General features: G+C 40.6%; 1 protein-coding gene across 1 annotated transcript; it reads left to right on the top strand.

The window, feature by feature from the left end:
- The first annotated feature begins 629 nt into the window (after positions 1–629).
- On the top strand, positions 630–6,192 carry LOC111890173 (E3 ubiquitin-protein ligase BRE1-like 2). Its single transcript, XM_023886330.3, has 19 exons — positions 630–891; positions 1,231–1,392; positions 1,462–1,549; positions 1,636–1,866; positions 1,957–2,124; positions 2,237–2,430; positions 2,517–2,600; positions 2,677–2,796; positions 2,874–3,060; positions 3,133–3,293; positions 3,407–3,478; positions 3,566–3,642; positions 3,748–3,942; positions 4,013–4,085; positions 4,158–4,244; positions 5,086–5,223; positions 5,313–5,515; positions 5,604–5,766; positions 5,838–6,192. Exons 1-19 carry the CDS (start codon positions 793–795, stop codon positions 5,967–5,969), a joined length of 2,634 nt encoding a protein of 877 aa, XP_023742098.1. The 5' UTR covers positions 630–792; the 3' UTR covers positions 5,970–6,192.
- Positions 6,193–17,965: the final 11,773 nt, after the last annotated feature.

The following is a 17,965-nucleotide window of genomic DNA, read 5'->3' on the forward strand; positions in this document are numbered from 1 at the left end:
GTGGCTGCTAGTGGTGGGGTCTTTCTATGATGGTGGTTGGTCACCATCTTCTCCATTGAATATGAAATTGATGGGTATGTGTGTATGTGTTTATCCATGTAAACAGGCGGTAGAATCCTTCAAACCACAGTGAACAAACCAAATTTACACCAGATCCAACCCAAAATTGAACACTTGAATGGAACACCAAATTTGCAGAAGATGATGAGTAAGGATAATAAGTCAGTTTCAATTTGCAGGATACACACGATTCAGTGATTTACAGATCCTAAAATCGCAAACGAAACCAAATCCCAAATGAAATTGGGAGTCACGAGTGTAGGGTGAGGATGGTCTCTATGCTGAGGGTTTTCTGAGGCAGAAAGATCTCCGACGGAGGTTATCAATGTAGAGATCGATGGTCTCTTCCAATTGTGTGTTCTTTTGGTCTCTTCCACAGGGACCATTTTTGCATTTTTGTCTTATAAATACTTTATAAATTTTTAGACCAAACTTGCAATAAAATTCTTATTTTGGACCACCGACGTAAATTCAAAATATTTTGAACCAAAATCTCAATTTTTGACATTCCAGGGACAAAATTTGCAATTTTGTCAATCTACAACGGTGGCTAACCCAAGTAAGCACTACAGAACAGTGCTCGGTGTCATGGTCCGTTAACTCCGACTTCTGATACGCCGTGTCACTCACACCCATTTCAGACTCACCCTTCACTAATAACGAGCAACGACGACTATCGGACGGTGTATTAGCAGGTGATGGTGGCCGACGGTTGTTTACAAGCGGTGTAATATGGAAACTTCTGATTCAGATGAGCCTGAGAAAAAGCGCCCTCATCTGAACAACTCCGACATGGCACGTCACCCTAACCCTTCTCCGGAAAATGGCACCGTATGTTTTACCTCTATCATTATTTTCTCTATCTTCTCATTCCTTATTTATTAACAGCTTAACACATTCACTGAAGATTGGAGTACCATTTTTTAAGGTTTTGATAAACTCAAAATTAGGGCTTCACATTGTAGTTTGGGCAAGTCGGTGTTTTGTATGTTCAGTTAGTGATTTCTACTATATTGATATAAATGGCACGGACGCTGGATTCTGATAAAACAGTAACATTAGATGAATTGAAGGCTACACATTGAAAATTTCTAGGGTTTAAGCTTTTGTGTATTTTCTTGTATTTACTATTTAAAACCTAATGTTCCATTTACTATTGACCTATTGTAGGTTGATGCGACAGTGCTGCAGTATCAAAATCAGAAACTTGTTCAGCAGTTAGATGTCCAGAAGCAGGAATTACATGATCTAGAAGACAAAATCAAAGAATTAAGACATGAACAAACTTCTTATGATGATTTTTTGATCAAAATCAACCAACTATGGAGACAGGTAACTTCTTAATTCAAATTTCCTTTATAATTAGTATCATAGTTTTTACCTGAACCCCTTTTTTTCTAGTTGGATGATGATTTAATTCTCCTTGGAGTACGAACTGGAGCAGGACAAAGTGCCTTGGAAGCATTGCAACATGCAGATTCTTCACGAGGTCTTTAACTATATATGTATCTTATCTGACCCTTAATTATGAAATTACTTAATTGACCCTTAATTATCAACTTATTACTCATTTAGGTTCAATCCCTTCTTGTCCTGCTGAGGAAATATTCCTTTGCAGACTCCTGCAGTCTGATTCCATTGAAAAGAATGGAAGTGAAGAACGACTTATTTATATAAAAGAAGCTCTTGCTTTGAGGCATTCATCTACTCTAGAGTTAATGAAATTAATAGAAGATACTATTCAAGCCCTGATGTGTAAAATTGAGAGCATTGATCAATCTTTTCTTGAAAAATCAACCACAGAAGGTCGGTTTTGCCCTTATTTAGAAGTCAACTTTTTTCTTACACACTTATCCACTACCAAACTAACACTATCATGATTCATGAATGTCTCAGATGCGATTATTCAGTTGAATAAGATTGATGATTTGATGAAAGAGGAAGTTAAGCAATTACAAATAGTAATAGAAGCTCTCCATTTGAAACATAAAGAATATGCTGAAATGATTCAGAGTTATATTCATACCCATTCAGTGGATCAATCCGAAATCAAACGTGTTGCAGGTTTTACAACATTCTCATCATCTTCAACAAATGATTCAACAATTTAACATTTGGGGTATCTAAATGACTAAATCTCTTTTGATTATATTTCTTTTTTTATGATTCTTATAAGGTGATCTGGAGGACAGCATGGCAGAACTTGAAGAAAGCAGAAGAAAACTTGTGAATTTGAAAATGCAAAAGGACAGAATCGCCATTGTGCAATCTCCCGTTCCATTTGCTGTTAATGGAAGTATTTCACCTGAAAATACTGTAGATAAAACTATGGGATTACGTGATTTAAAAGACTCTATAGAGGAAGCAAAGGTTTTTATTCTACTCTTTTACTATTTTACCATTCTACCCCTAGGCCTACAAACAAAGTATTATATTAACTTTAAACTAATGTATAGATAGTAGCATCTGATCGTCTTTCTGAGCTTCACGAAGCACAAGAGGACAATATAGTCTTATCAAAACAATTACACGATCTTCAGGTTTTTCTTTTTCTTTTTCTATTGTGTATTTGATTATTCCTATTGTTTTAACTTTTAACACATTGTATTTTGACAGAATGAACTGAAGGACAACAAATATATTTACACATCACGCCCTTACACTTTACTCAATGATCAACTTCCATATTGGAAATCTGAAGTTGAGCGTTTCAGGGTGGTGATAGATTCCTTACAGGTAATTAATTAATTACTTTTATAAACTTTTTCGTGTAATATTCTTTTGATATTTAAAAAAAAATGTTAAAATTTCAGGTTGATAGGTTTGCAGTTATGCGAAAGGAGAAAGAACTGAGTTTAAAAACTGAGTCAGTAGATGCTTTGAAGAATCCTATTGACAATACTGATTCCACTATTCAAGAATTAGAGCACAAACTTCAGCAATACATTAATGAGAACAATGAATTGGAGATTAAAATGGAAGAAGCTGTTCAAGATTCAGGTAAATTTAGTTATAAATATAGAATCAACTTATTATATGTAAATTATTTTACTGAAAGTTTAGTTTTTTTAGAGAGAAAAGACATTAAAGCAGAGTTTGAAGTCATGGGCTCAGCTTTATCTAAAGAAATTGGAATGATGACTTCACAATTGAATCGATGGAAAGAAACAGGAAGTGAAGCTCTTAAATTACAAGAGGAAGCACAGTCACTTAGGGCTTTGGTGGAGAAAAAGGTTTTTTTTTTTTTTTTTTTTTTTTTTTTTTTTTTTATTATTATTTTTTGAAAACTATAATATTTGGTTTGCTATTTTTTTTTAAAAAGCTTAAAACTTTTTATTGATTATAGAGTAGGGAACATAAGGAATTGGTGGATAGCTGTTCTGAACAGAGTTCAGAGATCAAGAATTTACAAGCCCATGTAAGTTTTTTACTTTATTTCTCATTTGAATTTTTTATTTAATATATTAATAAAATGATTTTAAGTTTATATACAAAACTGTTGTAGATTGAGAGACTTGAAAAGGAAAATTTAGAATCACAGATTTTTCTGGATATGCTTGGACAAAGAATATATGACAATAGGTACAAAACCTGTTGTTGCTGAAATATTAAATATAATTCTAAAACATTTGGTTTATTCTTTTTAACGTGTTGTTAAAATTTTTACTTTTTTAATTTTGTACAAAGGGATATAATGGAAATAAAAGAATCAGAAAGAAGAGCTCATTCACAAGCTGAAGTTTTAAAAAATGCATTTGAAGAACATGGTTTGGAATTAAGGATTAAATCTGCTAAAGAAACTGAAATTGCTTGTCAACAAAGATTATCCATCACTGAAGCTGAAATTGCTGATTTAAGGGCTAAATTGGATGATTCAGACAGGTTTGACTTTTGACTTTTGTAAAGACAATCTTGCCCTTGTGACTGAAACTAATGTTTTTGGAACTTGTAGAGATGTTTTGGAACTCGAAGAGGCTATTAAAATTAAAGATGGAGAGGCAGAGTCTTATATTTCTGAAATTGAGGTATTTTGTTAGTTAGTCCTACAAGGGCATTTTGGTCATTTGTTGTCATATTTTTATCTTTTCTTTTTTCAGACTATAGGTCAAGCATATGAAGATATGCAGACCCAAAATCAGCATCTGTTGCAGCAGGTGATGGAGAGGGATGATTACAACATCAAGGTTAATTCTTTTCCTCTATTTTTACTTTTTAATCCATTAATGTGAAAATAAATCAATTTGGATTATATATATATATATATATATATATATATATATATATATATATATATATATATATATATATATATATATATATATATATATATATATATATATATTTTAACTTTGTTTCATATTTATGAGATTTGGTATTTTTGTTACTTTGATACGAAATTCTTCATTTTTCTTAATGAAACAATTACATAAATGGTATTAGTAAACATGCCACATGTTTCCTTTAATATTTTTAGTTTCATGTTTTGGCCACAATAGTTTAGTATTTTAGCAGTTTTGGTCCCTATGTACATAATAAATTACAAAATCAGTCCCTGTAGCTTACAGAAAAGGTCCCTGTGCAGATTAATTTTTACAGAAATGGTTCATGTGTTTAAGACTTTCGTACTTTGGCAGATTTGGTCCCTGTGTAGAAAATAAATTTCAAAAACTGTCCCTATAATTTACAAATAAGGTCCCTATGCAGGTTCTTTTTACAGAAACAGTCCATATATTTATAAAGTTCAGATCACGTTTAAAAAAATTACAAAATAGTCCCTACCTAATAAAAAATCCCAATATATTGCCATGTTTCAACCCTACATTTTTTGATTTCACACTTTGGCCACATGACTTCTGTATATTTTCAGGTTTGCTCCCTACACTTTTGTAGTTACACAAGTTTGGTCCCCCCACTTTGTAGTTTGTAGTAACTTACTAATTTGGTTACAAATTTATAAAACTTTCTCAATAATCTTGCCACATCAGCAGTAATTTTCCCTGATTTATGTTGTCCTTTTTGGTACAGGTGGTTTCTGAAAGTGTAAAGATGAAACAAACACATAGTGCTCTACTTTCTGAAAAACAAACATTAGACAAACAGCTTCAACAAATGAATTCAGCATTTGAATCACTAAAATCACGAATTGCTCATTCAGAAGAACATGTATAGTTTCATATAACAATTCCTTTTTATATTTTATTTTTTTGTTAATGATTTTATAACATGTTAAGATATGATGATCGATGATGTAGATGAATGGTTGTGTGACACAAGCTCTTAAGTCAACCGAAGAAGACAGACACCTGGCAATCAACCTGGAAAACAGCAAATGGGAATTATCGAATGCTGATAAAGAATTGAAGTGTCTTAAATCATTGCTTTCTTCTTCAGAAAAGGAATATGATCAAATCCGTAGGAAGATGGAAGAGATTCAAGAGGAGTTGGACAACGAAAGGTATTATATTATATTATAACTGATTCCGTTGATTTGTGATTCCATTCCATCGATACTAACGGAATGGAATCGGTGGTTTTGAAACCAGAATGGATAGGAAGAAGCTTGATGAGGAGCTTGTTGAACTAAACATGAAGGTTACAGAATTAACATTAGGAAGTGGTGAAGCTGCTATTCAGAAACTCCAAGATGAAATCAAGGAGTGCAAATCTATTCTCAAATGTGGGGTTTGCTTTGATCGACCAAAAGAGGTATTTTTTTTTTCTTTTTAATTTTTTTTTTTTTTTGGTTTTAAGAATTTTGGGTGGTGGTTTTGGGACAGGTGGTGATTGTGAAGTGTTATCATCTATTTTGTAATCCGTGTATTCAGAGGAATTTAGAGATCCGACATAGGAAATGCCCTGGTTGTGGAATGGCATTTGGGCAAAATGATGTTAGGTTTGTCAAGATATAAATATTTTTATAGGAATTAGTTATTATTATTATTATTATTATTATTAATTTTTTTGTTTTGTAAACATAAAATATGTGGGCCATAGGAGGGAGATGGGTGTGTAATTAGTAGGGGAAGTGTTAGAAAAATATGGCTGGATATTTTGATAGAATTGTATTGAAAGAAGTGTGTTGTGGTGGTTTTCATTTTCATAACGGAAAAGGTTAAAAGATGACTTAACGAATTTCTTTTGTCCATTTTTAATCACTAATTAATATTGTTCCAAAATCATCTTATTTTAGTCCTTTAACCTGACATCGTGTCATATGTTACATTAAATGTCTCGTTATGGACTTTAACCTGCTTGCGTGACATTTTCATTTCTAATGATTTGGAATTTGTTGGAAATGAAACGACTTGTCTTATAAATATGACTTGGTATTTTAGGTCCTTAGAAGAACAGATCCACTAAAATGGAAAATACTGTAGAGATAGAAAGCCAGAAGACTAAATTTGCTTATTAACAAAAAGATATAATAGAAAGACTTTAATCTTTAAAAGAAATCATTAAACCTGTGAGTATTAGGTGTTTATTTTAAACAAAAAAACTCCTAATCCAAAAACTAATTCAATTAGCCTTTTAAAGTTTTTATGTAATTTGATACATTTAAAAGATAAAAACCACTTTTCCAAACACTCATAAGATATAAAAGCTATAAATTTTGACTTTCAGCTAATTGCTAGTTTTACTATACACGTCCTAAATATGTTTTCCCACTTGATATTTTTACCAATTTACACAGCATAAAAATCAAACAAACTTTTCTATTTAGAAATCATGCAAAAAACACTCATCTACGTCTCTCTCATATTACAATTTTAGAACATATTAAGTGTTTCTACAAGATTTCCCAGTAAATAGTCACTCACCTCATCAAAAGGCTTTCTATATTCCAATTGCAACCAAATTCAACAACTGTTTTTATAGATCACTTGACTCCAACAAATGCCATCAAGTCATCATACTCAGGATCACTCTCCTGTTTCCTTAAATTTTGAGGATTCCCAGGCTTATGTGGCCCAGCACTAGGCGAAAACAGATCATATATCTGCTGACGTGGCCTACCCAAAGCATATGGTGCATTGCCACCAACTACTGATTTGGAGGTAAAACGTTCTTTGGCCGAAATCCCATTGAGGGATGATGATTTTGTGGACCAAATTGCCTAGCGGGTGATGGTGGACCATGACCGAAAAAAACCGGCCACCAATCCCACATACTTGATAGGCCCATTTGATGGCTCTTCTGTGGCCTATGAAACCCTTGTTGCATCATAGGCGGTGGCGGTCCTAGCCGGAATGACAGTGGTTGAGGTGGCACCATGAACTGAGACCCCAACCTTGGAAGTGGCTAATAGGAGAGCGGTTGTGGGCGGTGGGTTTGAAAGGTGAAATTGTTGAACTTGGTGGTTGTGGTCTTAGGGCGGTCATAGGCAGCTGCAGCCTTATAGATGGCGGCAACATTGACCTAACTAGTGGTGGCAGTGGTCGAATCATCATCTGTGGGTAGCCTACGGTTGAGACCAACCACCACAGGTCAAAGGTCGAGGAATAGCGACCCTATTAGCTGCATATTTGGGGATGAAAAATTAGTCTGACGTGGCGCACCTTGTATAAGTGGCAAAGGATTCCTAGATGGGCCCGCATAACCTATATTTGGTGGTTGGGATTGTATGCGGGCAGAATTTGAAGGGTTTGAAATTAACAAATTTGAAAAAGGAAGGTTGAAACTGACCAGTTTGGAATTAGAGGGGTAGGAAGCCATTGATTAGGTATTGAGGAAACTGAGGTAATGGTGGTGTTTGATTTACAGAGGGAGGTAGATATGGATCTTGGGTGAGACTAACCATGGTTGGGTTATCTTCAGAAACTGGAACTTTTGTAGGCTCGAGTTCAGTGTTTGCCTAAATAAAAAGTCTAATTATAGAGACTATATTTGTAAAAATATTATATTATTAGCGATAAAATTTAAACTTTCAAAACTGGTGTGATTAGTAACTCAATCATAGAAGGGAAAATGACACTGTAACTGTAGCACATTAAAATTTCGTCAATGGTCCGATTTGGTCACTAAAATAATTTTCTTGCGTAATAGACAACTAAACTCGTATTTGACCTATCAATTAAGCCATTTTCCTTTTTTTTTTTTTATTATTATTTTTTTTATTATTATTTTTTTTAAGGTTTACCGGTTTCATGCTTACATGGATATGTGACGTGTCAAAAAACCCCATACGTATAAATCCAATGCGGACTACTGACGTGGTGATGACGATCTATTTGCCCACCAACTCTATTAATTGAAACCCTAATTTGGACCACCTTCACTTCTTCTTACTCATCTGTGAAACCTTAAATCAAGAACCTTCCTTTTCTTAATCCGACTATTGCGTTCTTCAAGATCAATGTCTTCGAGCTCGTTCACTGCAAGGAATCAGCTCCAAGTTGTTCGTATCTATGTTCTAGACGGTGTGCCGAAATACGATTGCGATGTTACAGCTAAGGAACAAACCTGTTGAAAACTCACTAACCCCGGAAGGCGTGTTTGGAATTGCCAAAATAGTATGGTAAGCTCTGATGTAGCTCGATTCGTTAATGCAATAATTTTTAGGGTTTCACTGTAAAAAACCCTTATATTTCGAAAAAAAATCCTAAATTTTCCCTTTATATGTTGTTATTGTCTACTGAATTTGGTTTGGTGTAGTGATTTCATAAGCATTTTTGGTGATTTATTACATGTTGGTGATTACATTTGGTGCATTTTTTGTTTGATGTCATGAAAACATATGCATTGTCATGCTACTGAAGGCTGTTAAAGTGCATTTGGTGATTACATTTCATTTTGATCTTATTGTTTGAACTTGTCTTCATGTGGATTGCTTATAGACTAACCTGAAGAAATGTGACTATTTTGAATGGAAATATAAACAACAGGAAGAAGGGTACTACAAAAACCTCCTTTATTCTCTAACGCAGAAGTTGGATGATAAAGAGGATCGTGGTGTGATCAACAACTTAAGGAATATGATTTTTGAATTGGAGTTTTTCCTGTCTAAGGAGAAGAGTGTAGTGGGAAGCATTGAGAATGAACTGTTTGATTCCAAGAAGACAATACGTAGGTACAAGACAATGGTTTCATTTTTGGTTCTTGGGTTGGTTTTTTGTGTTTTTAAGTTATCCAAGTAGTCAGAATGTTGGGTGGGGGCTTTTGGTGTATCTATTAGGGTATGGTGTATGTATTGGGGTGTGAAGCTTCTTTTGTGAATGTTGTAAGTTGCATTTTGTATCTTTTGTAAAGTCAGACTAAATTGGAATTTAGTTGTATTTTGTATCTTTTGTAAAGTCCCAATGACAACTTTAAGGATCATGGAAGTTAGCTATAACTAGAATATTCAGGGAATGTTTCTTAAATATGAAAAGTGCATGTTTCTACATATTACTTTACTTTATGGTGCATGTTTTTATATTGGATACATTAGTTCATATTAGACCATATGTTTCTACACTATTATTATGCAATAGAAAGTGTGTGCATCACAGGACAATTGTGGGCCACTTGCACTTACTTCCAAATACTTTGGTCCATATTACCCATTAAAAATGACACAACCGACACCATGTTACTCCTTCACTTGCATTCATATATTACTACTATTTACATGCAAAATATATGCCATCCAACTTTCATAAAGACAAAATGTTTAATAGTAAAAAATAGGCAACCTACTTTCGTTCATTTAAATAACAATCCAAACAACAATTTTACCAAACAATCCAAGCAACATACTTTCAAAATGACCATCCTACCCTTTTACCACCATTTCAACATAATAAGCATAAGTTCAAGCAACAATTTAAACAACAAAGATACCATCATCCTAATAAACAAACATGAATCCAAATAAAAATTCAAAGTACACTAATCAGTTACAAGAACTTTTCCCTTAGAATTTTCTGAATCATCACAACCACCAATTTACTTGCCTAATTTCAGCTTCAAGATTATCTTTGTAACACCGTAAATTTTCAAACAAATTTTTCATTTCAAAATATAGTATTTTCATTCAAAACAAGACATAAACATTTCGAGTGTCATGTCATAATACAAATCATCTAATCCCAAGATCACAAAACATCTTCCAGTGTGTACAGATCACGCCGGCGCCTTCCCACGGTCCTCGCTAGTACCTGAAACACATACATAACAACTGTAAGCATAAATGCTTAGTGAGTTCCCCAATATACAACTTACGCACATACGCCTTTCCAGGCCCCGACCTTCCGGTCCATGTGTATCAGGGGACTTCCGCCCCTGCTGGGTAAACCTTCCGGTCCTACCCATGCCAATCATACGGTCCACATTACACAACGCCTTCCGGCCCATAACATATTCGCCTTCCGGCCCACATAACATACATAGCACATATAATAATTAACTATCACGTATAGCACATATATCACATATCATATCCCACCTTCCGGTCACACAGTCAAACCCTTCTGGGTATAGTATAGTGAGAAGACTCACTTCGTGAATGTCGAAAGCTAACAAATCCCAAAGTCACTCGTACTCGATCCGCTGAGCTACAATCTCCCTATAACATCATACATCTCTTATTAACACTTTTATCTTCTAAGTTTGACTATCCCTAAGAAGTCAAACATAGGTCAACTTTGGTCAACGGTCAACGGTCAACTTGACCTGACTCGACGAGTGCTAGTGCGACTCGGCGAGTCTAGACGTCCTCACCAATTTTCTAAGATTCCCTTTCTACTCGTCGAGTATCCTTCTTGACTCGACGAGTTTCTCCTGGAAGAATCGCGGGGCCATCCCGACTCAACTCGCCGAGTCTGAAGAACAACTCGACGAGTCCCAGTTAATCTTCAAGCTACTCGCCGAGTCTGTTCATAGGACTCGGCGAGTCCATGCCATGCAACCGCTCAAACTGCTTTCTAAGGTTAGAACTGCTCCGACCATTCCTAGGTCTGGCCTTCCTCAACTGATTCATCACGTAAGGTCCTCATTTCGGTGCTCACAATACACCCCATGACTCATAAATTACATTTTGACCTAAGGCATAAGGATTCCAATCCAAAACCTCCATTGATTCCCGAAATGCTCAGGCATGGGACATTCTGGACTTCCAAAGATCCCAATACAGGGTTCCAATTGTTTGGGGGACTAGGGTAACACTCAATCTAGCCACAAAAGGGTTCAATAAACCCTAAATCCATATGTACATCAACATAGAAGAATGTAACTCGAATTATTACCTGAATAATGTGCTCTCTGTGTCCCCAATCCTCAGAACGTGACTTCTCTTGTTGTTCCCTTAACTAAGCCTTCTCTTCCTTGCACCACAACTCTTCCAAAATCAACAATGGTCTTCAATCTTGCTCCAGATGCTCACAATCGAAATAGGGTTTCTCTCAGAAGGCTAGGGTGAACAATGAAGGCCATAAGGTCCCTCATATACGTCCCAAACCTGAACGGTTAGGGTTTTCGCTAAACAGCGCAGACTCGCCGAGTCCATATCCGGACTCGTCGAGTCCAGTCGCGAACCCGTGACCAGATCCGCGTCCCTACTCGGCGAGTCTAGGCTCCAACTCGCCGAGTCCCCTCTTAAAACACCAAAAATCATAAATATAGCAATATCTGGAATTCCGGGCTGTTACAAGATATATGTGCTATACGTGATAGTTAATTATTATATGTGCTATGTATGTTATGTGGGCCGGAAGGCGAATATGTTATGGGCCGGAAGGCGTTGTGTAATGTGGACCGTATGATTGGCATGGGTAGGACCGGAAGGTTTACCCAGCAGGGGCGGAAGTCCCCTGATACACATGGACCGGAAGGTCAGGGCCTGGAAAGGCGTATGTGCGTAAGTTGTATATTGGGGAACTCACTAAGCATTTATGCTTACAGTTGTTATGTATGTGTTTTAGGTACTAGCGAGGACCGTGGGAAGGCGCCGGCGTGATCTGTACACACTGGAAGATGTTTTGTGATCTTGGGATTAGATGATTTGTATTATGACATGACACTCGAAATGTTTATGTCTTGTTTTGAATGAAAATACTATATTTTGAAATGAAAAATTTGTTTGAAAATTTACGGTGTTACAAATTGGTATCAGAGCCTTGGTTTGAGGGATTCGGGTGCACCTTCGGGCGTAACTGAACTCAAACCGAGGATTTGAGGAAAACTTTTAAAATAAAGGCATAAACTTTTGTAAATGATTTGGTGGTAAACAAGAAAGAAAAAGTGTGTACGATCAGTCAGAGTCCGAACGGTAAAGATCCCCAAAATACCTTACAATGTTATGTTATGAGATAAATTATCATATGAATTGTTATGCATGCTAGAAGACTAGGTATTCATGATAGGACTAGGGTGGCCTGATTTGTGATGCCTTAGTCTAGGGAGGTTGCCGATATGAGATGCTTTGCTAGTGTGCGGGTAGATAGTGCCTAGCAAAAGTAGAGTGCTCACTATCCGGGGTTTGGGGAGGAAGACTTGGGATGAATGCTGATGCGGTGTGGTCGGTAGTATTGGGCCCGTACTACCGAAGACACCGGGTCAGTGGGAGACCCAAGTAAGAATCCCTGGATATCGTAGACTGAGTAGGGTTGCATTATTGAGTGCGATTATACTCGATGGAGTCTCTGATAGTTTTATGTTGTATTTCAGAGACATCATGGTTAGACCACGCCACGGAGCGAGTTCGAGCGGTGTGAGTGACGAGGAGATTCGTCAGATGATTCATGAGGAGGTGGCTGCAGCGATCCGGGCTGAGATTCCGGAGATGTTTGGGTCTATTAAGACCACCTTGATGGAGACTTTTGAGGAGCGGTACGCCGCACTGACTGAGGCTGCAGCTACCGCAGCTGTGGCCGCTGCCAGGCCACAAGGGGGTGACTCGTTGCTGTTTCGGGAGTTCAGCAACACGAAGCCACCTGAGTTTGATGGGACGCAGGATCCGATTGCTGCGATGAGGTGGATTGCTGATATTGAGGGGTGCTTCTACACTTGTTCATGTCCGGAGCATCTGAGGGTACAGTTCGCTTTGAACCAGCTCCGTCTGGGAGCGAAGGATTGGTGGAAGTTCGTGACGGCGAACTTCACATTGGCAGAGATTTCAGCAGTGACATGGGAGGGGTTTACCTCCATGTTTAGGGACGAGTACGTTCCCCCGGTAGAGAAGGAACGATTGGTTCAGGAGTTCTTGACCCTCAAGCAGGGTACTGATTCGGTTGCGGTGATCACGCGGAAGTTTCATGAGAGGGCGATGTTCTGCCCCGAGCTGGTGTCCACAGAGCAGGCCCGGATGAGCCGGTACTTGGGTGTTTTGAGGAGGGAGATCTGGGAGTTTGTGTCAAACTCCACCTATCATACCTTTGCTGAGCTTCAGGCGAATGCCAGGAAGCGCGAGATCGAGTTGGAGACCCAGGCCAGGGAGGAGGCCGAGTCTCAGCGGGTGGATCGGCGGCCGGCTCAGCCTCAGCCGGCAGCCAAGCGGACTAAGTCCGCCGATTCGAGGACGGGAGGTCCGAAGGGCCGCACTTGTGGAAAGTGCCACGAGGGGATATGTCGATCTGGTGCTTGCTACAAGTGTGGCAAGGAGGGGCACATTGCTAGGGATTGCCCCAAGGGGTTTATGGTTTGCTTTCATTGCAACCAGACAGGCCATCGGAAGGCCGAGTGCCCTCAGCTTCTTCAGGGATCTGCACCTACTGCCAGGGCTACTGAAACTCGACCGGTGAAGACCGAGGCCCCGAGGGCTCGTGGGAGAGCCTTTCAGCTGACTGCGGAGGAGGTCCGCGCTGCGCCCGACGTTGTGGCAGGTATGTATTATTTCATGCAATTATTTTGATGTTGAGAGGTTATGCTTATGTTATGACATGCGTAGGTACTTTCCTTGTGAACTCTGTGCCCGCTTTAGTGTTATTTGACTCGGGTGCGAGTAGGTCCTTTGTATCTTTGGCTTTTAGTCAGCATATCAGCGTTAGCCGTGAGTTGTTGAGTAGGCCCCTGAGAGTTTCTATAGCTGACGAGAGGGTGATTTGTGCCACGGAGGTTCTCCGGGGATGTGTGCTAGAGATTTTCGGGGTTGAGTTTCCGATTGACCTAATTCCTATCGTGATGGGTGATGTCTGTGTCATTGTGGGCATGGACTGGTTGAGCCGATACGGCGCTGTCATCGACTGTGAGCGTCAGCTGGTGGCTATACGAGACCCTAGTGGGGGAGTTCTTTCGGTGTACGGCGAGGGTACCTGTTCGGGATCAGCTTTTTGTTCGGCCGCTAGGGCAAGGCAGTGTTTACAGCAGGGCGGTAAGGGTTTTGTGGCGTATGTGATGGATACGCGGGAGGTTTCCGAGAGACCGAGATCAGTTGAGGAGGTCCCAGTGGTGCGTGAGTTTCCAGATGTTTTCCCCGAGGAGCTGCCGGGAGTACCTCCTGTGAGGCAAGTAGAGTTTGGTATCGATCTGGTTCCGGGGGCCGCGCCTATTGCTAAGGTGCCTTATCGTCTTGCACCTCCAGAGATGCAAGAGTTGTCCTCGCAGCTTCAGGAGTTGCTGAGGAAGGGATTCATTCGGCCGAGCAGCTCGCCGTGGGGAGCGCCTATTCTGTTCGTCAAGAAGAAGGATGGTTCACACCGGATGTGCATTGATTACCGGGAGTTGAACAAGTTGACGGTCAAGAACCGTTACCCGTTACCGAGGATCGATGATTTATTCGATCAGTTGCAGGGAGCATCTTGGTTTTCCAAGATCGATCTGAGGTCAGGGTACCATCAGGTGAGAGTGCGGGATGAGGACGTCCAGAAGACAGCGTTTAGGACGCGATATGGGCATTATGAGTTTGTGGTGATGCCTTTCGGGCTCACCAATGCCCCGGCTGTGTTCATGGATCTCATGAACAGGGTATGCAGGCCGATGTTGGATCGGTCAGTGATTGTATTTATCGATGACATTCTAGTGTATTCGAGATCTAGAGAGCAGAACGAGGAGCATTTGAGGGAGGTCCTTGAGGTATTGAGATCGGAGAAGCTTTATGCAAAGTTCTCCAAATGTGACTTCTGGTTGCGGGAGGTCCAATTCCTAGGACATGTTGTTAATCAGGAAGGGATATTAGTCGATCCGGCCAAGGTTGAGGCGGTGATGAGTTGGGAGGGGCCGAAGTCACCCTCTGAGATCAGGAGCTTCCTTGGGTTGGCAGGGTATTACCGGAGATTTATTAAGGATTTCTCCGAGATCGTAGTGCCGCTCACCAGATTGACCCGGAAGGGTGTTGCATTCTCATGGGGACCCGAGCAACAGACCTCCTTTGAGACACTTCGCCAAAGGTTGTGCGAAGCCCCGGTATTAGCTCTTTCGGAAGGGGTGGAGGATTTTGTAGTATATTGCGATGCATCGATTTCGGGGCTGGGTGCAGTGTTGATGCAGAGGGGTCATGTGATAGCTTATGCGTCGAGGCAACTGAAGCCTCATGAGGCAAGATATCCCACGCATGATTTAGAGTTGGGGGCAGTAGTGTTCGCTCTCAAGATTTGACGTCACTACTTGTATGGGGTTCGATGTACGATATACACGGACCATAAAAGCTTGAAGTATTTGATGGATCAGCCCAACCTAAATATGCGTCAGAGGAGGTGGTTGGATGTGGTCAAGGATTATGATTGTGAGATCCTGTACCACCCAGGCAAGGCTAATGTGGTAGCCGATGCATTGAGCCGCAGGGCGGAGAGCACTCCACTGCGAGATGTATGTTTGAGATTGACTGTGATAGCCCCAGTACTGGATGCTATTCGTGGGGCACAGGCCGAGGCTGTGCAACCAGAGATGCAGAAGAGAGAGCGGGTCGTTGGTTTGGTTTCAGAGTTCGTTACGGATGGACGAGGGCTTATGACGTTTCAGGGTCGGATTTGGGTACCGTTCGTGGGTGGTACGCGTATTACTTTGATGGAAGAGGCTCATCGATCGAAATTCTCGATCCATCCCGGGGCTACGAAGATGTATTTGGATTTGAGGAAAGAGTATTGGTGGCCCTGTATGAAGAGGGACGTCGCATGGTTCGTTGAGAGGTGTTTGACCTGCCGTAGGGTTAAGGCCGAACACCAGAGACCGCATGGCAAGTTGCAGCCATTGGAGGTTCCCGAGTGGAAGTGGGAACAGATCACTATGGATTTCATCACCAAATTGCCGAGGACTGCCAGAGGAGTCGATGCCATTTGGGTGATTGTGGATAGGTTGACGAAGAGTGCACACTTCCTTGCCATCAGTGAGAGTTCTTCAGCGGAGAAGTTGGCGGAGATATATGTGAGAGAAGTGGTATCTCGGCATGGGGTGCCGATCTCGATTGTTTCAGACCGTGATGTGCGCTACACTTCCAGATTCTGGAAGAAATTACATGAGGAGCTAGGTACTAAATTGCATTTTAGTACCGCATACCATCCCCAGACAGACGGCCAGAGTGAGCGAACGATTCAGACGCTGGAGGACATGCTTCGAGCGTGTGTATTAGATTTCGGGGGTAGCTGGGATGCGTATTTACCCTTGGCAGAGTTTTCCTACAACAACAGCCATCATTCGAGCATTGGTATGCCACCCTTTGAGCTGTTGTATGGTAGGAGGTGTCGAACCCCCATTTGCTGGGGAGAGGTGGGGCAGAGAGTGATGGGCAGTACAGAGATCATGCTTCAGACGACAGAGCAGATTCAGCAGGTTAGACAGAGGTTATTGACCGCCCAGAGCCGACAGAAGAGTTATGCAGACAGACGCCGATCCGAACTTGAGTTTCAAGTCGGCGACTTCGTTCTCCTGAAGGTCTCTCCTTGGAAAGGAGTGATTCGATTCAGGAAGAGGGGCAAGTTGGGACCCCTGTATATTGGGCCATTTCGTGTGATTGCAAGGATAGGCCGGGTAGCCTATCGTTTGGAGTTGCCAGCAGAGTTGGGGCAGATCCACGACACTTTTCATGTGTCGCAGCTGAGGAAGTGTATAGCCGATGAGTCGGCAGTGGTTCCATTAGAGGATATTCAGGTGGATGCGAGCCTGAATTATGCCGAGAGACCAGTGGCCATCAGGGATCGGAAGATCAAGGTTCTGAGGAACAAGGAGGTACCTCTGGTGTTGGTTCAGTGGCAACACCGGAAGGGATCGAAAATGACTTGGGAGCCAGAGCGTGATATGCGGGAGCAGCATCCGGAGCTATTTTCAGAGTGAGACTTCGAGGCCGAAGTCTAGTCCTAGTGGGGGAGAGTTGTAACAGCCCGGAATTCCAGGTATTGCTATATTTATGATTTTTGGTGTTTTAAGAGGGGACTCGGCGAGTTGGAGCCTAGACTCGCCGAGTAGGGACGCGGATCTGGTCACGGGTTCGCGACTGGACTCGACGAGTCCGGATATGGACTCGGCGAGTCTGCGCTGTTTAGCGAAAACCCTAACCGTTCAGGTTTGGGACGTATATGAGGGACCTTATGGCCTTCATTGTTCACCCTAGCCTTCTGAGAGAAACCCTATTTCGATTGTGAGCATCTGGAGCAAGATTGAAGACCATTGTTGATTTTGGAAGAGTTGTGGTGCAAGGAAGAGAAGGCTTAGTTAAGGGAACAACAAGAGAAGTCACGTTCTGAGGATTGGGGACACAGAGAGCACATTATTCAGGTAATAATTCGAGTTACATTCTTCTATGTTGATGTACATATGGATTTAGGGTTTATTGAACCCTTTTGTGGCTAGATTGAGTGTTACCCTAGTCCCCCAAACAATTGGAACCCTGTATTGGGATCTTTGGAAGTCCAGAATGTCCCATGCCTGAGCATTTCGGGAATCAATGGAGGTTTTGGATTGGAATCCTTATGCCTTAGGTCAAAATGTAATTTATGAGTCATGGGGTGTATTGTAAGCACCGAAATGAGGACCTTACGTGATGAATCAGTTGAGGAAGGCC

This window comes from Lactuca sativa, chromosome 6 (genome assembly GCF_002870075.4).
Source record: "Lactuca sativa cultivar Salinas chromosome 6, Lsat_Salinas_v11, whole genome shotgun sequence".
In the NCBI taxonomy this organism is placed as follows: Eukaryota; Viridiplantae; Streptophyta; class Magnoliopsida; order Asterales; family Asteraceae; genus Lactuca; species Lactuca sativa.